At 34.6% G+C, this 22,086-nt stretch overlaps 1 protein-coding gene across 1 annotated transcript; it reads right to left on the minus strand.

The window, feature by feature from the left end:
- Window positions 1-465: 465 nt before the first annotated feature.
- Window positions 466-3,188, minus strand: LOC109179131 (proactivator polypeptide-like 1). The gene is made up of 6 exons (XM_019328701.1): window positions 3,158-3,188; window positions 2,378-2,504; window positions 2,018-2,169; window positions 1,379-1,651; window positions 1,090-1,211; window positions 466-892 (listed from the first exon to the last, which is right to left on the minus strand). Exons 2-6 carry the CDS (start codon window positions 2,493-2,495, stop codon window positions 850-852), a joined length of 708 nt encoding a protein of 235 aa, XP_019184246.1. The 5' UTR covers window positions 2,496-2,504; window positions 3,158-3,188; the 3' UTR covers window positions 466-849.
- Window positions 3,189-22,086: the final 18,898 nt, after the last annotated feature.

Below are 22,086 nucleotides of genomic sequence, written 5' to 3' on the forward strand. Positions count from 1 at the left end.
ATATATGCATGGTTCTACGCAGAGAAACTAGTAAGTAGGTTAAATGAAATTTAATTTGAATGTGAGTCAACAATATATGGAATACATAATTTGAAATAGGAGAGAACTGAAAAAGTTGAGAAGATGAAAAAATTTATAACTTTACCTGTAAGATTAATTAAGTGGAGGGGGGCCAAATATTTTGAAAAAACAACAAAATTTTAAAATTCTATATAATATTTTTTTAAAAAAATTTAATACATATATAATATTAAAAAATTTTGGGGTGGGGGAGGGGGGCCTTGGCCCCCCTAAACATACACTTACCTCCGTCCCTGGGTGCTACCATCTAAAATTGTTATTGCACCAGTTAATCGAACATTTCTGCCATAAGTCATAGTTATGAATTTTTGAAATACTTACTTTTATGAAAAATTTGATAATCTTGCATTGATATACGCCAAAATACTGAATGATACTTTGATAAATTCAAAAACACTAATTTGAAAATACACATTGAACATTGGATTATTTGCGCAATACGCGTACAAGTGAACCACAGTCTACAACATGTGAACAAGGTTGTAAAAGCAAGCAAACCACAGTCTACAACATGTGAACAAGGTTGTAAAAGCAAGCAAACCACAGTCTACAACAAGTGAACAAGGTTGCAAAAGAAAGCAAACCACAGTCTACAACATGTGAACAAGGTTGTAAAATAAAGCAAACCACAGTCTACAACATGTGAACAAGCTAAGGTTTCCACTGGTTTTCTTCCTTAAGATGCAGAATGCTCAATTCCAAGAGTTGGCGAGTCGCTAACATGCAGCAAAGTGCAGATGTCATTTGTTACTGGGAACTGCTCGGCGTTCACCAGAATTGGAGGGGCATATTCGAAAACAAGTTTCTTGCACTGTCAAATTTATCATGAAAGTAAGATTAGTAAGCCACATCAAACCAAAAATTATGAACAACATTCCAATGGCTCTTGTTAAGTTGTGAGTATATACATTAGGGAATTCATGAATATAACGTAATACTTAAAATATATCAATAACATATGTTATTCCTGCATTATATGTAGGGAGTATATTTTATTACAACTCTCACCTTTGTTGAGAAATGGAAACAGCTCCTTCACAGAAATTGAACAATTTGCAGAGACTTTCAGGCGTTGAGGAGTTGATCAGTTTGAATAAATTAGTAAGAATTGGTTCAAACTGGTTAATGCACTGTTTGCAGAATGGAGTAACAGATCAATATTTGTAAAATGAAAGTTATAAATAATAACATATCAACACAACATTCTCAATCGATCTGCTTTTAATTTGTTGTTAAGTAGATTGTTTCCAGATAAAATTTAATGGACAATTAGGAGCTGATATGAAGCATTAAATACCTGTTGTGGGAACGGAAAATTAATTTGGCAGAAACTGTGAAGGGCGTTAATTATCTGGCTTTGTTTCTGCTTATCAGAATAGGTGACCACAAGTTGTTTACACTTTAAGCACTGATCTTCATTTCCGCTGACTTGAACTTGTTTCTCTGTGGATTCCGCATATTGAGAAATGGAAACAACTCCTTCACAGAACAATTTGCAGATTGTTTCAGGCGTTGAGGAGGAGATCATTTCGAATATATTAGGAAGCGTTTGATCCACATTGTTAATGCACTGTTTGCAGAATGGGTAACATTATATTAATTCAATTTTCAATATTGGTAAAAGGAAAGTTATAAATAATAACTGCAAATTCAAAGATACTACTATATATGTTGAGCATATAACCATTAATGTGCAATCTAACTATCAACTTAGGCTTTTAGTTGATATGTAGCACACGTTTCAATTCGAATCTCAGCATATGCTTGAATTCTATACACCAGTATGGATCAGATAATATATATATATATCAACACAACATTCTTGATCTGCTTTTAATTTGTTGTACTATAAATATTGTTGAATTGAATTGTTTCCAGATAAAATTAAAGATGGAGCTTTAATGGACAATTAGGAGCAGAAAGAAGCATTAAATACCTGTTGCCCCCACGCAGGATTATCCGTTATTGCACCAATATTTTTGCAGTAATTGTGAAGGCTGTTAATTAACTCCCTTTGTTTCTGCTCATCAGAATAGGTGGTCACAAATTCTTTACACTGTACGCACAGACTGCCTTCAACTTGTTTCTCTGTGGATGTAAGCAAAAACTAATATAATGTATTCCATAATCTCATTCATTTATTGAAATGACTCAAGAAACCAAATAGATAAAACTAAGAATTGAAAAGATAAAAGGGCACAAGCAATGCAAACAAAAGAACCTTAGCATCTAGGGAATATAATGTTTGTTAGAAATTACAGTCTTATATAGAGGAAAGAAAAATAACCAAAATAACCTGAGACATCTAAGGATTGTGTCTTAAGGTCAGCAGCTGCTAAATCTTTTGCACTACAGCACCAGCTGCTAATAGCTAGTACAACAAGAACAACAACAAAGCAGAGCCTTCTATCCATGCCGGCCTCCTGATCGAATCAAAACAAATATTCAACTTAAGACCATGCATATATAATATGAAAAGAAAGATTATTCCATAATTAATTAGGTCTCAATCTGTCCTAGTTCAATATCCAATATTTCACTTCTTGATGCTGTATCAAATTTACATGTAATTTTCTGAATATTCTCTTGAAGCATAATTTTTCGATAACGAAAAGTTTTAAATGTAACAGAAAAGGTAACGGAATCTATCAACAAGCAGAGATAGAAAGATTTGAACTTAATTAGCAGTCACCATCTACTGTTTATTGTATATTTGATAGTCATAGTTTGTAATATGCTTAATTTATCATTATTTTTTTGAATTATATTTCTGTTACTCAAAATTAGGATTAGAACCTTCTATCTTGTGAAACCCATTGAAAAATTAGCATTTACAATCTAAGATACTTAAAAAGATTATATTTTGTAAATTAATTGACTCAAAATCAGTATTAAAACCTGTGTTGGAACTCAAAATTTCCAACACAAGTATCATACAATGATTAATCAAAATGCTATGCTGAAATAAATGAAGATAAACACCAAAGTTTAACATGAACTACGATCAAAATGTATCAACAGATGCATTTAGAGATTGCAATTGAAGCAATGAAAAGGAAATCACTGTATAGCGTACAGAGAGAGAGAGAATCAGTGAGAGTGAGAGACTGATTGCTCTTCCGTGGGTGGCACACTTTAAATAGTGAGACGCTGAGAGGGATTGCTTTTTCGTTCGTGGCACACGTGCTTCAATTGTTATACCATGGACCATTGTTCATATTGTATTGTGAACACTATACAAAAATTTTGTATCGTAAGTTAATACATTCTGTACTTACAATTAACTGTTTCTGTACATATAAACAAATAACTTGATAATTGCTGATGCATGATGTGATAGCTACGGGTACAGAAATTATCAACTGCAGATACAAAATGTGTCAACACAGAATTTGACAAAATGTGCAACTATAACAGGGCGTTTGGTTGGAGAGGGAGAATTATGTGGAAAAGGAATTGCAATTCTATGGTAGATGAATTACTAGGAACAAAGTGAGAATTTTAATTCCAGTGTTTGGTTTACAGGAATAGAATTACTGGGAATTTCAATTCCGATGATTGTATACATGGAAATTGAAAGGGAATAAGTAGTATAAAGTCCAAAATGTATATTGTTGTTGCCATGCATTAATTTTAAGTTAAAAAAGGTAGAGTAATTTTGACTCATCACTATCTTTTTTTTCTTCCAAAAATCCCAAGAATTAAAATCTCAGGGGGGACATGAAATTTTAATTCCATGAAAATTGGGGAATTGCAATTCCTTTCAACCAAACAAGGGAATTTTTGTGGGAATTAAGTGGGATGAGAATTTAAATTCCCTTCAACCAAACGCCTTGTAAATACAGAAACTGTGCAACTCTAAGTACAGAATCTACTTGATAATTGCTGACACGTAATACAATAGCTACAAGTACAGAAACTATCAACTGCAGATAGAAAAAGACTATGTGCAACGAACTTGACTTGGGTGTATAATTATATTAGAATTTTAATTACTATAAAAGTATGAACGTATTTAAGAATGTTTTTATTGTATTAGAAATTTAATAAAAATAGAGATTGAGAAATAGTATAAGATTGTATCATTGTACATCAAAATATTTAATTTTAAAAATAAGGAGTGGTGCATGCTTAAAAAGCTTACATAAATTACAAAATATTATAAATATATTTTGTCAGATTGTATTTAAAGATTATGATATTTTTATGTTAAATATTGTAGAATTTTATATCACTTAATTATATTCCATAATTCGAATTATAGAAGTAACTAAGTTAGAATAAGATACTCCCTTATAAAGTTATAATTCCTGTAAATAATCTTGAAGCTAAATAATTTTGATGTATAAGTTTTTTTTTTTTTTTTGAAAAAAAAAAATCAATGATATAGTATTATAATCTATCAAATTATCATGATATCACCTTTTTGGTTGATCTTTTTTTGAGCGTTTTCTCTCTAGACCGTTCTCCTCCTAAGTTTGGTAAGCCTGGGCGGGATCCACCTTTCCCGCTCTTTCCTTTCCCATGCAGTGTCCGGCGGATCCACCGCCGGCGTCCGGCCCTCCACCGGACGGGGAACCTACAAGGGCTTTCAAAAAGTTTCGGGCCTCTAAACGATCTTTCGCTGACACAGTGGCGACGGCTCCTTCAATCGGCGATGACACTATGGATGAATCTGATGGCTCAGATTGGTTCAGTGACGATTTGCTGACGGGTTTGGACAAAGACAGACAGCCTCTGGCGAACTGTGACAACCCAAAAATAATTTCTAAATTCCAAATTAGCTATTTTCACTCTTACAAAAATTTTATTTCGAAAACGGTGTTTGAATTAAATATTTTAAATTGAGTTTTTAAATAAATTCAACACCGAGAATATTCTATTTCGAAAATCCCATGTTTTGGGTACAATTATGTACCAAGTTTTGACCCAAAAAGTCAATCTAAGGGAAACCGGAAAGGAACCTGTGAAACCTAAATCAAGTGTTTCAACTAGAAACTATTTTCATAAAATCTATTTTTGACCCCAAGTTATCCAAAATCATTTTTGAAACCTTGGTCCATGATACAAGGTGAACCATGAGCTTTCTACAAACTTTGTTTGATCTTTATAGAAGCAAGCCAATTTACTTCTTTGCGCTCAACCAATCATTGGTGATCAACCTAGTGTTTTGCACCCATATAAATAGAACAGTAACACTATGTTTTCTCCTGATCCCATTCTTTGCCTCTCCACCCTTGAGCTCTCTGTAGACAAGAAGAAGAAAACACAGTAAGTTTCCAAGCTTCATTCTCATCCATGCATTCATCTTTTCTTTTAGTTTTCCACTCTTTTGCCTCCCATCTCTGAGGTTTCTATCCTTAAGTGTTGTTGTATTGTTTGTTTGAGGTGTTTGGGTGGTGAAAGAGGTAGTGGTTGAGTTGAGAGGAAGAAGGGATCCACGCAATATGAAGAAGAAGAAGCTAAGGTATAAACCATGGACTCCCAACTAGATTTTTGACTCTGTTAAATGTAAGAAATGAGATTTAGATGTTTAGAAATGCTACATAATGTTTGCGGTTGAGCTTTTGGTGTGTTGTTGATGATCTATGATTGATTTATTGAGGTTTGGAAGTATTTTTGGTTGATCTGAGTTGATTTGGGTGAAGAAGAAGGCTCTATTGCACAATGTCTGGTGCACCAGATGGCCTCACGGTCTTAGCCAACGGATCTTGAGTAGGTCCGCCGGCTAGAATCGTGGAGCAACGGCTCCAGGGGACGGATCTCATCAAGATCCGTCGCCTAGGGCCGCCGCTTGGTGGAGCCAAGTGGGGGCTTCCCAAGCCCCGTCACCAAGCTCCGCCAGGCCAAAGTTAGTTCTGGCCGTGCCCTCTGTGGCTCAGCTACGCGTTGTTCGGACCGGGACTCGTGGGCCCTTGAGGTTCGGATACTCGGGCTCGCTACGACGCACTAGTAGAAGTTAGTTTCGTTGAATTTGGAATTAGAAAGCATGATTTACAGTTAGAAATGTTGAAGATGAATGTTCTGTTGTTGTTGTTGTTTGTGAACTATATCAGAGGTTGGGTTTATAACTTTTGAGAATGATATTTTGATTGAGAAACATGTCTAAATACTTGATAGTATTTGTTGAGAAGTTTTACTAAGTATTTGAGAATTTGGCAATGAACAATGCATAATTCCCTTGTTTACACAGTGAATGAAATTACTAGCCATTGAGTATGTTTTGAGTTGAGAATCATGATCAATACTTGTTAAGTATTTATTGAGAAGATGTGCTAAGTGTTGAGATTTTAGTATAAATCAGTGCATATTTCCTTGTTCCATAGTGAATGAGATTTAAAGTATATTATATCAGTAAAGAGCATGTTAGTAGATTTCATTGCTTAAAGTGCATTTTTGGCTCTAAGTAAAGCCTAAGATCTATTTCAAAAACCTATATCTATTTTGGAAAATCATTAGCTATATATTTGCATTGAGAAGATTGCATGATATTTGATTTTCAAAATGTGAGAAAGAGAAGTTGTTGAGAATTATGCGCATAAGCTTGCATAAGTTAGAGTTGTTGCGTGAGAAAGAAATTGCATGAGTTATATCTATATGCTATCTATTGTGAGAAAATAGTATTTTGGAGGACCGTTAGGACTATGTCCTTTCGAAAGAAAAGAGAAAGAAAGAAAGTTTAAGAAAGGAAAGAAATGGTTAATGAGAACCGACAGATATTTTAGAAGTAACTTGGATGATATTCCCGAGTTGCTAGGTTGGATACTACCCGCTGGGCTTGGAATCCCGGTTAGGGGGTGTGCACACAAAGTACGATACCTGATTCCACAGAGTTTGAGATAAGAACCAAGAGAGTGGTTATATGGGCGAGATGAGTATTAGGCCGGCTAGATGCTGAGCCCAGATAGATTCGTTCACGATTCGTAAAGTCCTACCTCGCCCATGAGTAAAGAAAGAAAGAAAGCAAGATGGTAAAGAAGAGAAAAGCGAGTCAAGAGACTCAAGAGAAAGAAGAGAAAAGTGAGTCAAGAGACTCAAGTGAAAGAAGAGAAAAGCGAGTCAATGTGACTCAGCAGAAACCTCCACAGAAAAAGCATTCTTTTTTACATAAGAGCGAGAGTATATACAATTATATGTATAGCATCATGATATTTATTGTTACATGACTTGCATGATTTGCATTTAGAGTATAATGAGATGTATAGTACTTTGTTGATGTTTATGAGTTGGCATGATAGCATGATGAGCTTGCTTGTTGAGTTTTAAGTATCTCTTTATCTATCTGTTTGAGCATGAGTATTACATGATGAGCTATGTTTAGAGCTACTTGTTTAAAGCATGAGAATTGGGTTAAGTTGAGTACTTTGAGAAAGCATGTTTATATGAAGAATAGGTTGCAAGCATATAGATTTGTTATGAGCATGTTATGAGATTGTTGTGTAAGTGTTGCAAAGTGTTTGAGATTATGTGTGATTGTCAAATGTTTTCTAAATATATATCTATAGTACTTTACAGGGTTGAGTGGCTTTATACTTAGCATTCTTGCTAACAGGTTTATTTTCTACTTGTTTTTATAACCCCTTTCAGGTGGGCCCAGTGTTTGAGCGCGCACGAGATAGTATAGTGCGTAGATATGAATTGTTAGATTCTAGTTTAGACTCTGTTTTGGATATTGACGTTTAGACACTGATGTTTGATCCTTTTGATGGTGCTAGGACACCGGGGTTAGTTCCCCAAGTATTGAAGTAGTTTTGATGTTGTTTTTATTGAGCTTGACTCTAGTAGTTACCCCGTTTGTAGCCTGTGCGGTCACCATGAGTGGTGACTGTGGCGGTGACACCCGACTTTGGTTTTGATTGGATTTTAGTTTTTTTTTTTTGAATGCTACTAGCTCTATTACATTGTAGTATCTGTTCATATACTTTCTCAACCTATTGAAACACAAAGAGCTAACAACACCTCCACTGAGGCTCGAACTCACAACCTTCCAAGTGGAAGTCCAACCCGGATTTTAGTTAATTAATCTTACTTTTTATCTTGTTTAAAGTTAAAGTATTTTGGGATTTAGTTTTAGAAAAGTAGGGTGTTACACGACACCCTAGGTCTACTGGTGGTCAAGTTCTCAAAGAAATTCCCGTTACTGCTACTCATCAAGCTCCCAATGAGATGAAGCATTACGGGCAGTGGATGATAGTCCAACACAAATTTTCGAAACAGGGAACCAGAAAAAGAAAGATACCAACAAAGTGCCTCAAAAAGATAAAGGCAAAAAACCGATCCATGCAAGTAACCAATTCGCTGCGCTGCAGGAGGCCCTTGAACAGCTCTATAGTGTCGACGTCGTCCCTTCAACAGAGAAATAGAACCCAGCCACTGACATAAATCCCTCCGACATCTCAGGTACATCCTCAACCCCTTTGGATTTAAATCAAACTGGCCTTATTTTTACCATGTAGGGTGATAAGGGTGGACAGGAATCTCCTGTAAGGGTGGAGAATGCCAATAAGACTAAGAATCAAAAGGGGAATAGCAGAAGAAAGAAAAAGGGAACGACTAAGTCTAATATCCACAAAGATGTTAGTAAGGCCGATCCTTTAGATAATTTTATGATCAAAGCTGGTTCTTTCATTTTTGGTCAGACTCCTACAAGCAACGTGAATCCGATGGATTTGAATAGCGCACCAAAGGAAGGCGTTATCCTTGTTTCCTCCCCCACCGCTGGTTCCAAATGATTTTATGCTCTTGGAATTGTAAGAGGGGGGGGGGGGGGGTTATGATCATGAAATTGCTGAATATCGGTGCGGTTTGTTTTTTTGGAAACGAACACAAAGGCAGCTAATAGTTTGTTAAAGATGCCTGACAAGTAGGGCTTTAGTTCGTCCTTCATGGTCGATCTTCTTGTTTTTGCGGGGGGCTTACTTCTGGTGTGGAATAAAGATCGTGTCCAACTCTCAATAGTGGAACATTGTAATTTTGCATTTCCTCATTTTTTTAATCAAATTAACTGGATTATCCAACTGATGAAAATGACTGACTGATTCAACGATGAAGTCAGTCAGTAAGGCAGATTATTGAGATGTTTATAGAAAGAGATAACGACACAAAGCAACACACAAGATGTTTACCCAGTTCGATACAGTGTGTATCTACGTCTGGGGGACGATCACATAAGCGTCCAATCCACTAAATCATAATCCAATGTACAAAGGTAGAGAAACAATAATCTCACCCAAGTGTCCCACACAAGGTACGTACCCAGTCTACACATGTTTAGTGGATGGTTGAAGATGGAGAGCCATGCATACAGAAGTCTAATGAAATCCCTTCACTTGGAGAGCCTACTCTGATGCAGTCCACTTCAATAACGCTCTTATCGGTTGTTCCCACAACAGTGTGATCGTAGCGTCCTTTCGTTTAAGCAACAATAATTCTTCTCAAGTTTTAACATCCCAGATTTTCAGGACATTTAAAACTTATAGAATAAAGGTGAAATCTCATTAATTCCCAAAAACGTAACATAAAGAGTACGGGGTGCTATGCCACACCTGAGCTAGAGAACTCAGGTGCACAGGCCAACTAACTAATATCCATAATAAAGTAAATGCATAACATGGTACGCAGGCCAAAAGGGGAAACTATCTACTTCTACGCTCCAAGATCTAGCGCGCTCCAGTGACTTATTCTTCTGTGCCTGAAAGCCAAATATATCTGTTCAGCGAGAGATGCTGGTAACCCACTCCAACACATTGAAATACAATACATACATATATATATATATATATATATATATATATATATATATATATATATATATATACGAAAAGTCATTTCGAAGCATGAAGATATATCCTAAGAGACTCTAGCTTTCAAATCAGGGAACCGACTCGACAAATAGGGGTACACACAATCTACAGTCATAGCCAAACATTTACGATTCTCGACATAGGGCACAGTTATAGATAAACACAACCAATAATCACAATTAAGCATGTATAGTTTACTAGCAAGAATCCTATGGTCACGTTTCCATAACAGTCACAACATCAATCCTTCTTATCTCATCATATAGCACACTTTGTTGGCGCCACAGGACCAATCGCATGCCCATACATGAGGGTCAGCGCATATAGCTCTGACACGGCCCCGCAGCACCCTGCCCCGTCTCACAATACGGAGGGGTCGATCGCAACCGACCGATGAACCGCAGCTCTACATAATATTTATATACCTGACCGGTCTTTACCAGCCTGGTTAACAGTTGGGATGGTTCTCAACCCATTCAACTGCCCGTATAGTGGACCTCTGTCCTATATAATATTTATATACCTGACCGGTCTCTACCAGCCTGGTTAACAGTTGGGATGGTTCTCAACCCATTCAACTGCCCGTATAGCCCGATTGATCTCAACCACATCGGGGTAACATGCACACATAAACACATAGCAAGCACATACAACCCGCATTTAACACATTGGGAAGGGGGAGAAAACTTATAACAAAACCTATGCGTGTTCCTTCACATACTAAGAATAATCCTAAGGGGGTTCAAACTTCTTCCACCTAGGTCAACGGGATACCAATTCAACTAACATGCAATATATAAGACTCATACAACCTACGAACGGTACCCGAAATATCAAACTAGACATAGGCACGATAGACGGAGTCCGTTGGGACACCACGGGGTCGGGGGACATCAAACGGGGAAACCAAAATTCCAAGGTGGGGTACAAACCAGCGGGTAGCCGGTGGGTGAGGGGTCACCCGCCGGCGGCACTGTTCTGGGCAGCGGGTGCCCGGCGGGCAGCTGCCCGCCCGCCCGCTGCCCGCTGCCGGCGAGGCCTCCTTTGGCCGTGGGTAGGTGGCGGGTCCCCTACCCCCACCTACCCTGTAACACCCCAGATTTTCAAGACTTTTTAAAACTTATAATAAAGGTAGAATCTCATTAAATCTCAAGAAATAAATACAAGCGTACGGGGTGCTATGCCACACCTGGGCTAGAGAACCCAAGTGCACAGGCTAACTAACTAATATCCTCAAAGCGTAATTATGTCAACGACTCTCAATCTTAGTATTCACATATCTCATTCTGATTCTCTTGACATTCATGCCTATTCTGACTCATTGGGCTGGCATTCCGGATGAGTACAAGGGGTTAGCTGATGTGCTGAAGTCACCTAGCTTGTTTCTCTGATGCAGGAAATCGGCTTCTTACCTACCTCTACGCCAAAACTGTGGTGTGACAACCTGGGGGAAACTTACTTATGTGCTAATCCAGTGTTTCATGCTCGCACGAAACACATTGAGATCGACTATCACTTTGTTCGTGATAAAGTAGCCAAGAAGGAGTTGCAAGTTCACTTCATCTCAACCAAAGATCAGATAGCCAATATTTTTACTAAACCTCTTTCCTCTTTGCTTTTTAATTCAATCTGTCACAAGCTCAATGTTTTGGCTAGCCAACCTTGTGCTTGAGGGGGAATATCAGGACTATACTATTCGTATTAGACTAGAACTCTATTTTGGTGTCTTTATATATATTTGTATCCGCAAACTTTGGTATTTAATACAACACAATCTATATTCTCATCCTACTGACTATATTACAATATAGTATAAGAGTCAATGCAGCCTCCACTGAAACTCGAACCTACAGCTTCACTATATACGCGGCACCTTCCATTATTATTATATTTTAATAATAACGGTATCTGCGGCACCTTCTTGAGAGGGTGTCGCGGATGCGAATAACATTATTATTATTTTAATAATAAAATATCCGCGACACCTTCTATAATGGGTGTCGCGAATACCCTTATTATTACTTTAATAATATAATATCCGTGATACCCCTTTCTAGTTGGTACCGCAGATTTTCCAATTATTATTTTTAATAATATAATTTTCGAGGCACCTTTACCCAGTTGGTGACGCGGAAAGTTTTATCGATCATTTTCTTTCTACAACACTTTCTTCATGAAGTTGGTTTGAAAAGTGGTACTTGTATCCCAATTTTGTACTAGTAGTGCAATCTTGGTGCCATTAGACCACAAAGTCTTGGCTACAATCTAAGATACTTAAAGAGATTATATTTTTAAAATTAATTGACTCAAAATAAGTATCAAAACCTTCCGATTATTTGAAACATTGAAAACTAGATTCAATTGACAAAACCAAGCAAAAATTAACGACAGATACGGAATGCGTTAACTATAAATACAGAATATGATTTGATAATTGCTGACATATAATATAATAGCTACAGATATAAAATCCATCAACTGTAAATACAAAATATGTCAACTATATATACAAAATTTAAATATTACTTTTAGATTAGAGTCTACAATACAAGATAGAAATTGGTCCATGTTATAATTTGGGCACATGCTTTTCCGTTATCCTTTGGATAACGATTGGGTGGCACACGTTAAATTCAGTAATATTTTCATTTTTATTTCTATTTCTATGTCATTATTTATTTCTCCCATCAATTCCTTCACCTACTCTCATAAATAGGGAGAGATAATTGCTTTTTCATTATCCTTTTGGTGTCACGTGCTTCAATATAATTGTTATATCACGGATCGGAATTCATATTACATTATTATATTGTGAATCTTTATACAAAAACTTATATACATTCAGTTAACACATTTTGTAATTAAAAAATTAAAAGTTTTTGTACATATAAACAAATAACTTGATAATTGTTGATACTTAATATGATAGCTACAGGTACAAAAACTATCAACTGCAGGTACAGAATGTGTCACCTATAGATATAAAATCTGATTTGATAATTGCTGACACATAATATAATATATAGCTACAGGTATAAAAATTATCAATAGTAAGTACTGAATGTGTCAACCATAAATACAAAATCTGAATCTTATTTTTGGTGCTTTTTCCTTCCCCTTTGGATAACAATTGGTTGGCACATGTTTTTCCCTTATCCTTTGGAGAACAATTGGTTTTCATTTTTAAAAGTGAACTATTAACTACAAATCTATTACCAACGATTTTATCGACAGAAAACAAAAAATGATTATGCCACAATAATATTAGGATCAAAAGTGATGTTCTAAAAAAAAAAAGAAAGACAAAAAGTGGATTAACACCTATATATCTAGGACAAAAAATAAAATTAAATAGTTCTTTTTAATTGTTATACATTTAGACTTTGAATGGTTGATATCGCAGTTGGAGAACACTTCCTAATATGCCGGGCCATGCGCAAACACTTTTCACTAAAGATCAATCGTTGTTTTTACAAATACAAGATTCAAACGATTTACTGAACAAGTTCTACCACATATTCATACATCAACTTTGAATAACAACTTTATGAAAAAGTTTACAGAACTCAAATTTGTACGAATGACAATTATACAAAATGCACCTACCTGATCAATTCACAAGATTGTACTATATAATTTTCTAGAACTGAATTTTCCCGCCAGTACGCAGTTTAGCACCATACATATGGAGTCTAAATATTGTACAATACTGAATACTTCTCCTTTGTTTTAACACTTTCCATTTACGCATGATCTCACATACATAATGAGCATGAAATTGGCTTCCCATTTTCCCACGTACAGCACTTGTTTCTCAATTATTTTCAGCACCTTGCATGCACTTGTATATTTGATAGTCAGAGTCTGTACGTAATATGCTTAATTTATCATTATTATTTTTCTGAATTATATTTTTGTTACTTAATTGACTCAAAATTAGGATCAGAACCTTCTATCTTTTGAAACCATTGAAAAATTAGCATTTACAATTAAGATACTTAACACTCTCAAAAAAACAATTAAGATACTTAAAAAAGATTATAGGCTAAAGTGTCATCCCGCACCATGAACCATTCCTGATTATTAATATTGCACCTTGACCTTCAATAACGTATATTTCAAGCCATAAACTAATAAAAAAAATTTCGCCTAGCCTTTTTTTATATATATATATATAGGTTTTCCAGTAATCCTGATGACATGGCGCCGGTTTCCATGCTGATGTGGCCTTATTATCGAGTCAGACCACTTCTTAGGCTTATAAATAACATATATTGCGTCAGTTTCTCCAAATTAGGCTTATAAATAACCAAAACCCTAAATTATTGACTCAGACCACTTCTTCTGCCCTCTTATTGTTGTTCAACCGTATCCAGTAAGCTAGGTTTTTTTTTCACAAAATTGCCGCAATGGTGAATTATTAATTCTACAGAGTCATTCATCCTGACAAAACGAAACATTCAATAAGCCTACCAACAACTATACAGGAACACAATTATAAACATAAAAGCAATGACCACAAACCACACTTAATGACTTTATACACAACAAACTGACAAAAGTAAGCCTGCAAAACACTAGGCAAGACCACATTTATATACACATATTCCAAAAAAAAAAAAAAAGATAAAAGCAGCAGACCCCACTGTATCAAAAGCATAAAAATATATATATTCAAAGCAGGACAACACCATAGAACATCAACATCATATGCATATATTTATTCACAACAGGACCACAGTACATGCATCAACTCTATTTATTTATTTATTATTGGAGTCTGTATTCACTGTTCACAAGATATGAATTGGAAGATTATATTCGTAGTACCTTAGTCGCCTACTTTAGCCTAGGGATTCAGACTTCGGGGGATCCAGTCGTCGAACTAGGGATTTCGTCGTCATCGAATAAGGGTGCAGTCGTCTTTGGGGGTTCAGACAGTAGGTTGAATTAGGGTGTAGTCGTCGATTTCGTCCATTGGTGCGGTGTAGTCGTCGAATTCGGACAGTAGGTTGAACTGGTATATTGAATCTGGTGCAGTCGTCGATTTCGCCAATCGGGGGGTGCATTTGTCAAAATAGGGTTTGGGTGGAATTCGTACAGTAGGTAGTTGACTGACTCTTTGTGTTTTTTTTAATATTTAATTAAGCTTACATGGACTCCATCTCATTTAATTGAAACCACGTCAATAAGAAATATGCCCAAATCAACAGGAAACCGGCACCATGTCATCGGGATTACTGGAAAACCTATAAAAAAAAAAAAAAAAAAAGTCTAGGTTAAAAAAAATTAGTTTATGGCTCAAAATATACGTTGTTAAAGGTCAAAGTACGGCATGAATAATAAAAAATGGTTCATAGTGCGGGATGACACTTTAGCCAATATTATATTTTGTAAATTAATTGACTCAAAATCAGTATCAAAACCTTCCGATTATTTGAACCATTGTAAACCAGATTCAATTGACAAAACGAAGCAAAAATCAACTCAAAATTTCCAACACAAGTATCATGCAATGATTAAACAATGCAAAATGATGAAATAAATGAAGATAAACACAAAAGTTTAACATGAACGTAACTACGATCAAAATGTATCAACAGATGCATTTAGAGATATAAAGTATTGCAATTGAAACAATGAAAAGTAACTCACCGGATAGTGTATAGAGAGTGAGAGACAAATTAGCCACAAAGCCTTATTGGACTTTGATGCCTTAATTTCCTAGAGGAATTGGAGGAAGAAATAATGATTGATGGTTTGCGAATGTTATGAATAAAATTAAGGCAGAAGGGTCAAATAGTTCAATTTACTATCAACAACGTTAATTCAATTCACACCTTGAACTAAAATAAGATATACTTGGACACATTTACTTTTAAAATTTTGTTCACTTAGCATTTTCTTCAGGTGTTCCCAAGTAATCCTTCCACAATGCTAACATGGAATTTAAATACAAATAATTTTGTTGACTTGGTTTCATGGTTGACCTTTAACCCCATTCAACCCCTTCCAAAAACTAATTTTTCTGATTTTAGTAAATCGAATACTTTGCTTTATAGTCAAACGGATCACCTGGTATTCTGGGAAGGTTTCGCTTTGTCTTGCTGGTTGCTTTTGGAGGAGCTACTTGATTACTAGATGAAGAGACACGGGCTTCGTCGGAACCGGTGGAGTCATTCACGGCGGAGGAGTTATCAGCATCGACCGCCATGGCGGTGTAGTTGTTTCACTGTCCTTTGGAGTCGCTTAGCCACCGGAGTTTCAAGCTGGTCATCCACTATTTGCGGTTGCGGGAAGAAAGGTGGTGACGCTATAACAATAGAACTGTCTAATGAGTTTGAAGAGAGAGAATTTGTTCTTTTTTTCCTCTTCATTTGAATGGGTTTAAAGGTCAACAAGGTGATAAATTAAAGTCACCAAAATAATTTTTATTTAAATTCCATATTAGGATTGTGGAAGGGTTACCCAGGGGAAACCTGGAGAAAATACTAAGTGAACAAAATTTTAAAAGTAAATGTGTCCAATTAGATTTTATTTTAGTTCGAGGTGTGAATTGAACCGTCATTGATAATAGATGTGACTATTTGACCCTTGCGCCTAAAATTAATATTAAAATTGAATAAAAATTTTATAATTAAGCAAACCTTACCCTTGTGTAATAATTCACCAATCATAGGTAAATTGACGGTAGAATGACTGTACTATGTGCAACGAACTTGACTTAGTGATAAAATTCTAATAGAATTTTAATTAGTATAAAAGTATGATTTACTCTCATATTTAAGATTTTTTTTTATTGGATTAGAAATTTAATAAAAATAGAGATTGACAAATACTATAAGATTGTATCATTGTACATCAAAATATTTAATTTTAAAAATAATTGCATGCTTAAAAAACTTATATAAATTATAAAAATTATAAATATATTTTGTCACATTCTATTTAAAGATTATGATATTTTTATGTTAAATATTGTTGAATTTTATATCACTTATATTCTATAATTCGAATTAGAGAAGTAATTAAGTTATAATAAGATACTCCATGGAATAGTTTAGAAGTATAAGACACATGAAGGAACCGAAGTTCTTATCCCCCGAATGTCTCTCACTCCTTCTGATACGAGATTGCCCTTCAAGTTTCAACGTAAACAATTCCCGTTGATGCTTACATATGTCATGACTATCAACAAAAGTCAATGCCAAACACTAACTCACGTTTGTTATTGCTAAAAAAACCGGTCTTTAATCACAGACAATTGTACGTGGATTTCTCTTGAGTCACCCATCCTGATGGCCTGAAGGTGTTAGCTCTAGAAGAGGATGGACAAGATTGTGTTGCGACTATCATGTCGTCTACAAAGAGGTTTTCAATAATTTGTAAATACAATCGATGATATTATGTTTTTTTTTTCAAAATGACAAAATTGCTATATATTCAGACAAAATTATATCCTATATACAAATGAATTAGGATAGAAATTGATTACTATAACTAAGTTGTTAAAGAACGAGCACATTTGCCCAATTTATAAAAAATCCTAAAGAATGATATATAAAATCTCTAAAGTTACATCACTGCATGCGTACATCTACACATTAGCTATTAATTTGAGCAATTATTTGCTCGAATTCAAGCAATGATAACGTATATCAACAAACATAAACGATCAAATCATATATTCAATTGCACTATATAATATTTGATGTTATAATTTAAATAATTGTATATCGATCCAAATATTCTTAATATATTATAACAAATCTATTACGTGTCTCGCACAGTTGAAAATACTAGTTAAGTTATAATAAGATACTCCTTTATAAAGTTATAATTCCTATAAAAAAAAAACATATTGAAATAATTTGGATGTATAAGTTTTTTTTTGTTTTTTTTTTATTTTTGTTTTTGAAATTAAAAAAAATAAAAATCAATGATATAGTATTATAATCTATCAAATATTAAGAGCATCATTGTGGGTATTTTAATTTCTTTAAGGGTGTCACTATTTGTACCACCCTCTAGTGAAAAGTATGTGCAAGTCACATTGGAATTATAAAAATGTCAAAAAATTCAACAATTTTATAGGTGGTGTAGATAGCAATAAAGGTGTACATATTGCTATTTACACAACCTTGGTCAAATGTGATTTACGAGATTCTATTAATAATTTTTTAATTAAATATTTAATTAATTAAAACATCATAAAATGAAATGTTAATATTATAATAGAGAAAAATACATATCCAGTGTAAGGCATGACATCATAAGAATCAAACAAAATGCCAATACTAAAATCAACAAGTGATAAAATACACTAACGTGTTTTGTATTTTAATGCTGTTAATAGATATAAGTAATGTCATTCCTTTTTCTCTTTCAAGGAGAATCATCAAATATTGTTAGTCAAATCATCGCAAACAAGACTTGATGCGATTGAGGAATTTTGATCCCAACAAGGAGTTCAAGATGATGTTTTGAAGCGGTGGACTTCTACCTGGTCCTAAATTATTCTTTGAGGTTTAAATAAGTCTTTATTTACTTCGAGATATTGGACGTCAATTAATATACTGAAAGAGTGAAGGATATACCATATATTCAAGACACTTTCAGGTTGGCTCATAGGAAAACGATACTTGAGTTTTTCAATCATACATACCACTTCTAGGCATGTTTCAAATATGAATATAGATTATAATAATGCACTTTCATTATCCATAATTTCGTATTCGGGAAGAAAACACTTAGTCAACTTATTAACTATGTTAAGAAGGATCATAGTTAGTAATTTTGCACTTCTTATTTTGTGATTTTCGTTCATCACATTTTGAGAAAATCCATTAGGGATTTTTAAACAAAATTTAAGTAACCAATTACTCATATAAATATGTGGTAACTACGTCTATTAGCTACATATCTAATTATATTATTTACTGCTAGTTTTATTAAATAGTGGAATATAATGCCATGGAAGGATATGACCAATATTGGGTCTCTGCGAAAAAATCCTTTTAAATTTCTCAACTCGCTTTATATTTATCACTTGCCTTTTCATGACATCTTCTGGTTTATATATTTCTTTAGCGTGTTTGATTTGTATGCCTTAATTTCTCTTTTCTATAAAAAAAAATTAGTTTGCACGCTTCGGACGGTATACTACTGTTTTAATTTCTGGATCCAAATTTAAGTATTATGAGCAATAGAGGAAAATATGTTTCTGGCAACCGTAATAGCTTTGTAAATGTCTGTTTATACGCATGGCAATTTTATATCAACCAAATATATGTCAGTTCCCAAAAGTATTTGAATTTGGTTATTCCACTTTCCCAGTATTTTAATTATTTGGTGCACCTATATAGTTTTTGCCTTCCAGACGAATATTTTCAGGATAAAATTTTATATTTCAGGAGTGACGAGATTTCTATACTATCCACGAGAAAATTTTATATTTTCTCGTGGATGGACCATTCGTCAGTTGGACATCCATAATGCACTCTTGAATGGGAAGTTGGGCTAAAACTGTGTATATGCGCCAACCTCCTGGCTATGAGGAGAAGACGTTTCCAGTCATGTATGTTTGCTTCAACGGTCTTTATATGGGCTTAAGCAAGCACCTCGGGCCTGGTTCACGCGACTACATGATTTTCTGGTTTCTGTGGGTTTCTTGCCCTCTAAAACTGATGTTTCTCTCTTTATTTATTCGCGTGACAATATTCGGCTTTACTTTCCACTCTCAACAAGAACGAGGATCATCAACCTCAACAAGACAACAAACCACAACAACAAGGGACAACATAACTCTAGATGCAACCTACCATTCACAAGGTAGAGTTCATTAAACACATGCTCATAAGCAAGGGAATCACACAATCACATAATGACAATTTCATGTTTCAAGTTCCAACCTTATACCTTAGTACCACCCTTATGGCTATTCCCGGCTTTATCACAGTTCCAACCTGTACCTCCGAGTGCCACCCTATACTTATGAGTCCAACCTTTTACCGGTCTGGGACCGTCGTCCCCCACCAAACTTCCGCCAAACAATACCGCCGAACTCATAGTACCCGAGGGTACCGTTCTATTCATAGTCACATACCACCGATCTCATGAGAGCAAAGCTCAAGTAACAAAACCACCAATCTTATTCATAGTCACACATAGTCATCATCATCAAGAAGACTAAGGCCCATCAATTGGCCCAATCAAGGATCAACAAAGGGTACCACGATTGTACAAGAATACACCATATGAATCAATTAAGAGATTTCAACGAAGTCATGAGACAATACTCAACAATCAAGGATTACAACCCAACATCAAAATGATTGACAATGCGAGTTGCCAACCCACAACAAGAAGGAACAAACCGTACACACTAGCATATCAATTTGTATTTACAGTTAACAGTTTCCGTGCATGTATACAAATAACATGATAATTGCTGACACATAATATGATAGCTACATGTAAAAAAAAATTATCAACTGCAGGCAGGGCCATTCCAATAAAAATGGAGGTCATGTGCGATATCGTAATATGGGCCCCATTTTATAAGTGGCAGTACACTTTTAGTTTTTTTTTTTTATTAGAACACTCCTTTTTTGTCTTAGTATTATTGTGGCATGACCAATTATGGTCCTGTATCAAAAAAATCATTGAAATTTCGTTAAATACAAGAACATTTCGCTCTTCATTTATGAATTTTTTCAAAAAAATAAAAATAAAAAATATAACAGGTTAACGCACTTATGTTAAAAAGATAAAAATGTCATTCTATTTAACGAAATTTTAATGATTTTGTTGATAGAGGACCAAAATTGGTCATGTCACAATAATACTAGGACCAAATTGGAAATATTTTGATAAAAAATGATAAAAGTGAATTGACACCTATAAATCTAGGACTATAAATAAAATTAACTCTAAAATATATATGCAATATATATAGGGTGGATGAGTGGGGGCAGCTGCCCCAACTGCCTCCACTGTGGCTATGTCACTGGGTACAAAAGTTATCAACTACAGATACAGAATGTGTCAATTATATATATCAAATGCCATTTACGCTTTGATCTCACATACATAATGATCACGAACTTGGTTTCCATTTTCCCACGTACAGCACTTGTTTCTCAATTATTTTCAGCACCTTGCATGCACTTGTATATTTGATAATCAGTCTGTAATATGCTTAATTTATCATTATTTTTCAAAATTATAATTCTGTTACTTAACTGACTCAAAATTAGGATCAGAACCTTCATCTTGTGAAAGCATTGAAAAATTAGCATTTACAATCTAAGATACTTTTTTTTTTTAGTGCTGCTGATGACTCTTATAAAAGTTAAAAATAACTTCGCCTAGACTGAAACTTGAACATACAACCTTCTTTATGAAAACACAATTTTGGTGCCATTAAACCACAAGGTCTTAGTTACAATCATTGTTGGAAATTATGGAATTTCCGACCACCTGAAAGTAATTTTAAATCAAGTCGAAAGCCTTGTTTTGACCACTTTTGGTACCCGGAAAAACCTTTGTTGCTATTTCCGATCACTTTTTGTTTTCGAAGTGATTTAAGATTACTTTCAAGTGGTCGGAAATTCCATAATTTCCAGCAGTGAATCTAAGATACTTAAAAGATTATATATTTAAAATTAATTGACTCAAAATCAGTATCAAAACCTTCCGGTTATTTGAGACATTGAAAACCAGATTCAATTGACAAAACCAAGCAAAAATTAACTGCAGATACGGAATGCGTAAACTATAAATACAGAATTTGACTTGATAATTGCTGACATATAATATAATAGCTACAGATACAGAAACTGTCAACTACAAATACAAAATGTGTCAACTATATATACAGAATTTGAATATTAGTTTTAGACCAGGGTCTACAATACAAAATAGACCTTGATCAATGGTATAATTTGTGCACATACTTACAATTGGGTGGCACACGTTAAATTCAGTAATATTTTCATTTTTATTTCTATTTTTATGTCATTATTTATTTCTCCAATCAATTCCTTCACCTACTCTCATAAATAGTGAGAGAGTGATTGTTTTTTCGTTATCCTTTTGGTGTCACGTGCTTCAATTGTTATACTACGGATAAGAATTCATATTACATTGTTAACCTTTATACAAAAGTTATATACGTTCAGTTAACACATTTTGTAACAAA

The sequence above is a fragment of the Ipomoea nil genome, unplaced genomic scaffold (assembly GCF_001879475.1).
Source record: "Ipomoea nil cultivar Tokyo-kokei standard unplaced genomic scaffold, Asagao_1.1 scaffold0878, whole genome shotgun sequence".
Lineage (NCBI taxonomy): Eukaryota > Viridiplantae > Streptophyta > Magnoliopsida > Solanales > Convolvulaceae > Ipomoea > Ipomoea nil.

What these genes read in the sequence shown, in the direction of transcription:
- LOC109179131 (XM_019328701.1), bottom strand. Translation starts at nt 2,495, where the DNA reads ATGGATAGAAGGCTCTGCTTTGTTGTTGTTCTTGTTGTACTAGCTATT. An exon ending in ATCCTGCGTGGGGGCAACAG is followed by an intron (nt 1,652 to 2,017) that starts GTATTTAATGCT and finishes TTCTGCAAACAG; the next exon opens with TGCATTAACAATGTGGATCA. An exon ending in GTTTCCATTTCTCAACAAAG is followed by an intron (nt 893 to 1,089) that starts GTGAGAGTTGTA and finishes TAAATTTGACAG; the next exon opens with TGCAAGAAACTTGTTTTCGA.